General features: G+C 38.4%; 1 protein-coding gene across 3 annotated transcripts in view; it reads left to right on the plus strand.

The window, feature by feature from the left end:
* Positions 1-11091, plus strand: part of LOC102213903 (kinase suppressor of Ras 1-like) — a 55107-nt gene that overhangs the window by 12681 nt on the left and 31335 nt on the right. For 2 of the 3 annotated variants that reach the window (XM_005750344.1, XM_013915212.1), the window contains one exon: positions 1211-1351. In XM_005750344.1, coding sequence (XP_005750401.1) covers positions 1211-1351 — 141 coding nt within the window. Of the gene's footprint in view, positions 1-1210; positions 1352-9619; positions 9892-11091 lie in introns of those variants that run through there. The other variant, XM_005750347.1, reaches the window with a different exon arrangement.

Below are 11091 nucleotides of genomic sequence, written 5' to 3' on the forward strand. Positions count from 1 at the left end.
GTGTGTGTGTGTGTGTGTGTGTGTGTGTGTGTGTGTGTGTGTGTGTGTGTCAGAGTGTGGCCCCATAAACGACTTCCCTTAACCTGCTGGTCTGGAAAATCCAACAGTTCATCTATATGTAAAAAAGCACTTAGACTAAAACTGACATAGCTACGTTAATCCTACCGTAAAACACTAAAACAAGGTACGACCTCTTCCCATGCTCCCAGGATGTAGGTGTGCATTCCTGGAATGCACACCAAGCCTTTGCAGCCTACTAAAGATCACACATCCTATCACTACACAATTGATTATACACCTCTAAGCATATATGGTTAAATATTTCTAAGCATAAATGACAATCAACAATACGAAACCTAACACTTTCTTTCTTCTTATTCTTTCTCAGGATGTACTAAACTGTAGATTTTGCCATTTCTAATAGTGTAACAATTTCTCAGATGTGTTTTCTGTTTTTGCAGCTTAAGGGTGACTCGTTTCACCTGCATGGAGAGCTCCTTTGAATGCATGTTGTCTGTTCACAGCAAAATCTTCCAAGTGCATACACAACACCTCAAATCAACTCCAGGCCTTTTATCTGCTTAACTGATAATGACATAATGAAGGAATTGCCCACACGTGCCCATTATATTGCCTTTGAGTCAACTATCCAATTACATTTGTTGCCTTTAAAAAGAGGGTGACACATGTTAAGGAGCTGAAACTCCTAAAAACCCTTCATCCAATTTAAATGTGGATACAATTAAATGAAAGCTGAGAAAAAAAAAAACAACAACACTTAGGTCATATATATTTGGACACTGACACGACTGTACATTAACCTCCTTAGACCCGAACTCTTTCATGGCATGCATTTTAATTTCTCTTTGCTATTTGGGCTGATTGGGACCTGATGAATGTAAAAACAAGGATTACCTGAGTTTTATTTTTTTACCTGAGTTTTGTTTCTGAGAAAAATGAGATCCACATATGAGGACATTCGTTTTAAATTTCGATAGAACAGTGGCAGGATAAGTGTAGAGCAAAATTTAGTATTTTGGTCTAGACAACCCAAAATGTGATGTCCACATGTGTGGACACCCGGTCCTAGGAGGTTAAAGTTGTTCCATTATACTGCTTATGTCACTGGAGCATAATACTTATCAGACTTTATCTTCTTCTTTATGTGCCTTAGTGAGTGAAACATTGTATTTGTTGCCTTCCACTATAGGTGAAGCTGACCAAGTACATGTGGACACAGCTACAGCTGAGGCAGAGGATACCAGAAGGAGAAAGACCTGAAGCTCTCGCTCAATACCCAAGACTGGAGGACTGGCTCCTCACAGCTGACCTCACGCCACAGTTCATACAGGTCTGTATGTGTACTTTTATTTATTTTTTTGACCTGACTATATTTGTGGAACACAATTTGTCTTGTATATGGAAAAACACACATTATTATTACACATTATTCATCTACTAGTGCACATCTTATTGTACACAATTCAAGGCCAGTTCTTTTTCACCTTGCATTACATTTCTAGGGTCAATCCATCTCAAATCATTACATTTTCTTGGTCCCGTCACTGATTTGCCTGTAAATTTTATGGTTTAAAATTTGGACATATATAACGATTGCTGTGAAATTTTAGCTTCCTATATGAAATACTTTGAACAATGGGCCTTTCATCTACTTTGAGGCTTTTTTTCATCTGTTGAACTCAACAAAACTGACAGACATAAGTTTGAAATTTTTCAAAATTGAACCTGGATCTGGAATTTGGGACAGATACACTAAACGCTTGTGTATTGACTAATTAAAATATATGTTAAAAAAGCCGTAATCTAAAGTTCCATATTTAAAAACTAATAAAATTTTTTACATTGCAATAGATATCCAAGGACAATTTCTGAATGGTATACTAGCTGTATTTCACAGTAATGGAAAATAAAATATATAAAATATTTTTATATGCTGTTTTATTTTAAACTTCCATATAGGGCTGGGCTATATGAGGAAAATCTAATATCACAATATTTTTTGGCTATATCATGATACACGATACATATTATGATATGTTAAAATAATTATTTATTTTCAATCATATAGTGCTTAAAATGGATTGGTATACTCAATCAAAAATTCAATATTTTTTTCCTACTTTGAATACGAAAAATCTGAATGAATTGAAATGTTTCATTTTAACCATTTTTTAACCATCAGTTGCACACAGAGGTTTTTTACAATGACAGTACTGTCACAGTATGTCTCAAATTACAGAAACAAAAGAACTATTACTAGAATTATTTAATGTTTTCTTTGGTGTGTGGGGAGAGGTTGATATGCGGACTTTAAAACATTCTTCATTTTACAGTGGATGACTTTTCAGCTGTTGGGATAAATTTGTGGTACCTATACCTTTAGTGGCAGTAGTATTACAGCATGTTTTGCAAATGACCACATTTTGTTTGTCGTCCTCTTTGTGAAATCCAAATTACAGCGAGTCTCATTCCCTGAAACTCCCGCTGTCTACATATTTTTCCCTATCTGGTAGTATATAAACATGCATGCCAGGTAGAAATATTTCCAGTTGGGAGAGGATTAATGATGCATTCACAGCATGTGGGGAAAAAAACTGATAGTGAATTACCTGCAGACAGCTTAATAGTGTCATTGAAATTTATAGTGGATGGTTACAATAAAACCATTTTAACCAGCGTACGTCAAAAAGGTTGTGATACATTGAGTATATTTGATATATCACCCACCCCTACTTCCATACCTACAACTTGGGTGTCACAAATGAAAAATATCCATACATTTCACAAAATCTTTTTCTCAGCTGTAGACTAATTAGAGTACCATCTGGAAACTCCAGAATTTTGTTCTGCCTACTGATATTTTTACCCCTCTGCCACAAAAGACCGATGTGTTATTGGGGTATTACCCAATAACACTATTGAAAAACATAGAGAATTTATGTTCATTTCACAGCTAGCTGCTAGGCCATATGACCAATGTTCCCTCTAATTTTTCATGTGTCTGAGCAAACACACAAACTCCCTGAGCGTCCCTTGGACCACTGTGAGCGACAGCAGACGTGTGCACTGTGGTCACACCAGCATCGAATCCATCCAAGTTACATGGTTTATTAAAATAATCAAATTACAGCATTTACATTTATGTTAGACTACTTTTAATTAAGTGCTTTAGCCCACTTACAATGAAAATTTAAAAAATCTTGTTCATGACCTGTGTAGTATGTTAACACTATTGGAAGTAAAAATAACTTGAACTCCAATTTTGAAAACAAAACTTTTTTTCTTTTTTTTTTATAAAGCTCTGACTTGTATTATGAGTATGAGTCTGTGGTCTGGGAGAGAGTCCTGTAACTCTCTGTCTGCAAAGTACAGTATATAATGACCAATGTTGGGGAATTAATTATATAGTTACTTCTTCAAAAAAGTAACTGAGTTTTGCAAAAAAGTTTTTTGCAGCTGTTTATCTAAAAATGCAGCCAAGACGTTTTTTTAAATAAACATTTCAAACTATTTACAGAACAATCAGCTGTTCTGCATCAAATTTGATGCCACACAAATTATTTGTGCCACTCCAAAAAATAATTTCTGTCCACTATGAGATAAAGGAGAACAACAGCCTGATACCTGCAGGCCTGACAACAGGAGCTGTATCACTCCTGTAACTGCTGTAACATTCAGCAGTCGCCTCATTGTTCTGACACACACAACAAAACTATTGACTACACCAAGGGCGTAGATTTGGCATGGACGGAAGGGACATGTCCCCACCAATATTCAGCTATTATTGAATTGTCCCCACCAATAATTTGGTCTCTTTGAGTAAAGAAAAGCAAAACCGATAGAAAGGAAAAAAAAAAGATCTGTCAACGTCTCATTCACCCAGCGGTGCAGAAAGAGTTAAATTACATTCTCTACTGGAGTCCTACCTCATGTGACTAATATGGCCAATGTGATTGGCTGTGCCTTTCAGGGAGCTCTGTTTAGTTTTAGCAGCAGCAAGCCTGCGCTGCAAGGACCTGCAAGGAGGAGAGGAGGATGACAGCAAAAAGGAAGAACCTGGATATAAGAAAGTATTTTTCAAAGAAACCTGTAAGTCACTTAAAGTCAAGTTCACTCATAAAATGTTTCCGTCACAATAACGTTACAGGCTATGCTAGGCTTTGGCCCACATCAGTCTAAAATTGTATGTAACCATGAATAATGTATTTTGGAAACTAACTGCACAACAGGCAGCAGTATTAGTTATCTCAGTCTCAGAGTAGCATTTCTAATTTTGATTGAAACTGTCAGAGAAAACGGCAGCATCGAGTAAGCCAGGATATTAGTTTACAGAGGCTGTTGAAATTATACGTCTAACGTTAAAATTTTGGTCACACAATGATTTCATCCTAATGGTACTGATATATTCATAGGCTTAATTTTTGAGACAAAATATCATGAGGTAGTTAAAAATGCACTCACCCTACAAACATTACTGATGAGTCAAGATCTGCACAAATTGACAGAAACACTGAAGCAGCTACACATTTTATTCTTATTGTCATGTATGTCCTATTTGTCAGGTGACAGAAGAACCAACACAAAGCTCAGAGAGGAATGGTGATACAAGATCACAGGTGACATTGGATGATGACTAGGGATGGGTATCGTTTAGGTTTTATCCGATACCAGTACCAAACTGGTACTTTTGAAACGGTACCGGTGCTTAAAGAATGAAGAACACAAACTTTGTCCAAAAACCTCTCATGTTTAGCTGTTTACCACTTTTTCTTTGGTCATTTAAGTTTTTTTTGCCAGGGTGAAGGGAGTATCTGCCATCAAACAAGAAGACATCCGCATGTAACTACGACGGTGTTTGCTAGTTCACCTTACATGCATTAATGTAATAACGTGGTTAGCCTACTCAACGTAAATTACACACGAACAACATTAAGCTACTGACCCAGAGAAGAACGGCTGCTGCTGCCATCGTCATCCGTCATCATTTCTGCTACACTGGCAGGGCTAGGGGCCAGGACTCTCCTCTTTGGGTTTTTGGGGGATGTTGCTAACTCCTGGTCTGATAACAGGCACCACACCCGCAGTAGATGTGCTTGGTGTGAGGTCTCGCAGCAAGCTATCAAATACGGTGCATTTCTCGGCTTTTAAAAAAAACGCTATGCGTCGCCAGGTGTTTCATCGGATTTGAGGTGTTACCTCCTTTGACAGTATCACAGTATCAGCTTAAAGCACTTGTTGCTGCTGAGTTTGCATCTTTTGCTGTGAAGTACAGCCAGACTTTTGACCGCTTCGCCTTGGGCATTTTTAATCTGTAGCTCTGCTCTAAAGGAATGTACGTACCTGGGCCCGCCTACTACGCTTGCAAAGGTAAGATGATTGGCTGGAATCCAAAGTGTATGACATCTCAGGGAAAAAAAGCACCGAAATAAAGCACCGAAATGTGCGCTGCTTTTCGGTCTGGTTACTACCGTTTATGTCAGATACCGGTGCCATCATGGCACCGGATACCAGTACCCATCCCTAATGATGACTTGGTGGTGCACATGTGTGACTGCATGTATTTTGTAATTTAACATTATATAATTCACATATAAAAAGATGAATTCTAATTTTAAATGGTTTAAAAGCATATAGAATAGCATATGTTGGCAAGTATATTTCTCCTTTTTTTTTTTTTATCAAGAAGCAAAGTCAAAAAGGGAAAAACAAAAAGAAACAGGGCAGGGTTTGGTGGTTGAATCATCCGTCCCCACCAATGCCAAAACCAAATCTACACCCTTGGACTACACTACACACTAACTACACAAGATTTGCGCTAAACGTTGCAAATCTCAAACCACCGCCGTCACTCCAAAACTTCCCCCCTTCCTAAACATCTAAATGCCATGTTGCCATATCATTTTTTGATTGGTCAACATGGTACATTTTTCCACCAATAGGAAAGGGTGGAGTTTTTTTGGTTTTGTTTTTGCTCACAAGCGGAGAGTGCTTTCAAGCGTTTTCCTTATAAAACGCCGTTTTTACGGTTTCTTCCCGCAGTAAATATAAATACCGATAGTATTCAGGAAAAAACCAAACATTGCAAATATTTTTATCATAACTCTGGTTTTACGTGACCTATCAACACAATTTAAAAACTGGTATAAAGTCCACACTTTTTCCGTCAATTGTTCCGTCTGTCCTGCTCACATCTCCAATGGTTGTACACGTTGTCATTAACGTGGCTTCACTCCACATCAGCCACGCCGCTTTGCTAGCTAAAACACCGGTGTCGCACATAAGGACGCTGTCATAACCTGTCAACCACGTTGATTTGCTGCGTATATACGAATGTGAATCACATCATTGGCTGGACTATGGGATAAGGTGGCATCGTTCTAATCCCATATGGGAGCCGCCAGTCACGTACTGACTAACACTGCAAAACAGTAATAATTTTAATTGCAATTCAGATTAGATTTTTTTTTGTGCGCAATGCAGATTTTCTGTGCGCAGAGACTGTGCCAGCAGTACGCAATTGCGCATGTGCGCAGCTTAGAGGGAACATTGCATATGACCTTTGCGCATTTATAGTACCTTGCCACATTTGTTTATTTGTTTATTTATAAGGAACCCCATTAGCTTCCACAACAGTGGTTGCTAGTCTTCCTGGGGCCCAAACCATCAAATACCACCAAATAAAATGTTACACAATGAGTTGGATGCAAAAATGTCCACATAATTTGGCTCTTACATCCACAATAAGGTTTTACAATTCTGAAAATGTAAACATGTAAATATTAAAAATTATTTAAAAAAACACTCAAACAAAATACACAATTTCCATTACAAGTGACATTACCCTCTACAATTTTTACAAATAAATTAAAAACTGCCTAAATAGGCTTTTAGGTGATTTTTATTATGAATAGAAGCCAATTCTCTAATTGCATAAGGCAACTTATTCCACTGAAAAGATGCTCTAAATAGGATGGGCAATTAATTATATAGTTACAGAGTGCTCTAAAAACATTGAATATAAAGCATAAGTGGCAACGGGATGTTTTTTTTATCTCAAATTTGGGTATCTGATAGTTGGTTTGGATCAGTTCTGATCACATTCATTCCATAAATGAACAGCTTAGACCACCTCCTACAAAGGGTCTCGGTGTGGTTGTTTTGGTCCACACCCGAGTGCGTCAAGGGGAAAAACGAAGCAGAGGTCGATTTAAACTAGGAATGGCTGGTGACTAATTTCCAAGTCGACTAAACTAGAGAAAAAAAATTAAGCTGAGTAGTCTCAAACTAAGAAACAGTCAGATATTAAGTTAAATTTAAACTATTTCATAGATAATGTCAAAAACAAAAAAAGGCATTTTCTTCAATAATGAATCATGCCGGTTATGTGGGGCACCTCGGGTCGTGCATTATGAACGCAACAGGTTATACTCCAAATAGACAACAAAAAACTTGCCACTTAAACCGATGTTAATTATGATATGAAAGCATGTTACTTCAATAACTAATAACTAATATATTCTGACTAAAAAGTGTGGCGCATTGTACAGTGCATTAGAAATCATGCACGTTGTGTATGTTATTCGAAAATTCATGACAGCCACGTTAATAAAAATTAAAATCTAAAATAACAATACATTATCCAGCTATATATATATTTTTCTGCTTATCTGAAATTGAGTCACAAGTCAGCAGCCGAAGCATGTAATCTCTCAAGCGTGTCCAGAGTGTAGCCTGCACGTCTCCCGTTAGGATGTACCCTGGCTGGTACACCTTACTTTGGAGGTGACCACCTCAACTGGCTCTTTTGAATATGGAGTAGTGACTCTACTCTGAGTGCCTCCCAAATGGCTGAACTCCTCACCTTATTGCTAAGGAAAAGCCCATTCACCCTTCAGAGAAAGCTCATTTCTGTCCATGATCTTGTTCTAGAGTTAACTAAAAGATCAAATTCTAATTTTATTTGTCACATACACAGTACAACATGTAGTGAAATGCTTGTGTCCATGCTGTGGACAGGCTGCAGATGTAGCTGCGCCATTCCAGGCTTAGTTCAAGGCAACGTAGGATTTTGAAATTGATACCATAGGTGGTAAATGGACATATTCATATATAGCAAAGTGCTCTGTACAACATGCCCCATTCATTTACATCAATTCATACAAGCACTTATTTCTACCCTTCTATGTACTTCCTCTCATAGTCCAAAGACACAGTCAGGTCCATAAATATTTGTACAGAGACAACTTTTTTTTTCTAATTTTGGTTCTGTACATCACCACTGTCAATTTTAAATGAAACAACTCAGATGCAGTTGAAGTGCAGACTTTCAGCTTTAATCCAGTGGGTTTAACAAAAAGCTTGCATAAAAATGTGAGGAACTAAAGCATTTTTAACACAATCCCTTTCTTTCAGGGGCTCTAAAGTAATTGGACAAATTAAATAACTGAAAACAAAATGTTTATTTCTAATACTTGTTTGAAAACCCTTTGCTGGCAATGGCGCCTGAAGTCTTGATTTCATGGACATCACCAGATGTTGGGTTTCCTGTTTTTAATGTGCTGCCAGGCTTTTACTGCAGCGGCTTCAGTTGCTGTTTCTTTGTGGGCCTTTCTGTCCAAAGTTTAGTCTTCAATAAGTGAAATGAATGTCAGTGTTTTACAGATGATGTGGTTTTCTGGCAACACATATGTGTAACTGAGATGGAGATAGGTGTAAGGGCCCCAGTGCACTGATCTCTTCATACGCCAACAATGACATCGTCACTGCTCTGCATGCACCTTCGCTTAGGGTGCACAGAGTATTTCCATTGAACAATAAGTGTCACCACTCATAAAAAACCTCCAGATCATCACTGGTATAGGATGAGAAAAAGTCAAAATGGAAGCAAAGAACTCGCAGAGTTTTGTCCAAAGGTCTTTCAACAAACTGTCATCTTGCTGCATCTCCCTTTGTATATTCTGTCAATCTCTGAGATTCTGATATGTCATTAAACATGCTATAAAAAAACAACTCATGCCCTCAACGATGTTGAATATGGAGCTACCAACCAAGAGGAAAATAGGAAGACCACAGAGAAGGTTCATGGATTTAGTGAAGGAGGCTATGCAAAGGGTTGATGTGACAGAGAAAGATGCTTGGGATAGGGTGAGATGGAGGCTAATGATACATTGCGGTGACTCCTAAAGGTAGCAAGATTTCCTAACATGATGTTATTCTATGTCAGAGATATGTGTGGGTTTTTCTTTGCTATTGGATATGCTACAAACACAAAAGTATTTCCTAACATTTCACATTTCTTTGCTATTTTAGTTTAGTCAGATGTATAACTGTCATTCACAGTTTAGCTTGATGTCATTATACTGAATATGTTTTATTTTTCTAATGTACTGTTCCAGGTGTCTAAACAGAATGGTAAGGTTTTATAGTTAGTAAGTATGTAGTACATTGGCTGGACAGAGTTTTGCAGTGTTTTCAAGAGCACCAGCCATACTGCTCTGTGTGATGAGCACACACTCAAACTAGAATGTGTTGAGTCAGCTGCTTTGTAAGCCTCTGTCCCTCCCCAGTGAGCTATTTATACACACCCAAACCAGCCACAGCCACAGCCACATACCAACACACACACAGTGATTCAAGGATATACACATGTTGAAAGCACTTTGTAAACAAAAGTGCACACAAACAGTGAAGGTAGTGTTCAAACCTCAGGGTGACTCAGTTTTGTTTTTTCCCCCTGACATTGGCTTGAGGAGGAAGTGACAGGTGGACAAGGAAGCGCTAAGGAGCTAATAGCAGGAGGCGATCAGGCTGACAGTCAGCCCGCATGGAAGGCGCTGCATAGCAAACTGGAATCATATGTAGCACACTGAGGTAGGACAAGACGCCAGCGTATACAGGCGGTTTAACATTTCTTTAATGCATACTTTTGGATTAAGATCTTTCAGATTAAAAGCTCAGAGAGAGTACCATATTGTTTCACTGGAAAAGGTGATTTGATTTTTGGTATTTGGTGCATCCTCCACACAGAGAAAAAGGAGAAGGAGACTTTTTGTGGAAGTTGCGGAATAAGGAAGTGAAGGAAAGTATTCAAACGAAGGGGTTAGCAAAGAATAGTCAGGGAGTTAAAGAAAGTAGACAGGAGTGCTGGATTGCCAGGCATACAGCAAAGAGAGATGGCGAAGAGAAAGGCTTGTAGTGAATGTGAGACTGGATACTAAGGAATGAGAAGGGGACTTGTATCAATTGGCTAGGCAGAAAGATTGAGCTATTAAGGAAATGAAAATGGAAATGTGCTACAAATGAAAGAGTGGGAGTACCTCTATCGAAAAGATAGCAGTAATACTTTGAGGAACTGATGAATGTAGAAATGGAAAGACTGAGCAAAAATGAATGAAAGTTGATAGAAGCAAGACAGAATATATGTGTGTGAATGAGAAGGAGGGTGGAAAAGTGAACTTGCATGGAGTAGAGATAGTGAAGGTGAGAAATAAATGGATAAAAAATTAATCCATATTTTCTTACACATTTCTAAATAAGGGGGAGAGTTGCCCATCCCATATGTATATATACATACATACGTTTTCTTCCATTTCTTCCAGAAATGAAATGTCTTCACAGGAGGCTAAGGATTCCTTGGTACTTACAGGCCATACTGGTCACAGATGTTCTTGTATATTATGCCAGCCACTTGGCTACATGTATGCCCTGTGTTGGTATCACTCAGTATATCTACATCTATCACCATGGCCATCTATCACTGGTGAATTGATGTCTCGTTCACTCCTGGCAGACAGTTTGATGACATTCTTGTGGAAGAGTTGGTTGACGACTGCTTCATTCCGTAGCATAGAGCATCTCCTTGGTAGATCCTGCCTTGACAGTGACTTCTGCCACTTGGCTTGAAGTTTGGCTCTAGTGTTGTTCGCCACATCCCCATTGGGTTCCTGATGACGGCTCTTATGGTCCTGTTGATCTTGCATAGTTCTAGGCATTCCAGGATCCATATGTGGGCTTTCTTCTAGTCGATCCAGGCAGTGCACAGGTTGGTCAGTCTGGTCTTGTAGTCTCGGG

The sequence above is a fragment of the Pundamilia nyererei genome, unplaced genomic scaffold (assembly GCF_000239375.1).
Source record: "Pundamilia nyererei isolate P.nyererei 1_Seehausen unplaced genomic scaffold, PunNye1.0 scaffold00270, whole genome shotgun sequence".
NCBI lineage: Eukaryota > Metazoa > Chordata > Actinopteri > Cichliformes > Cichlidae > Pundamilia > Pundamilia nyererei.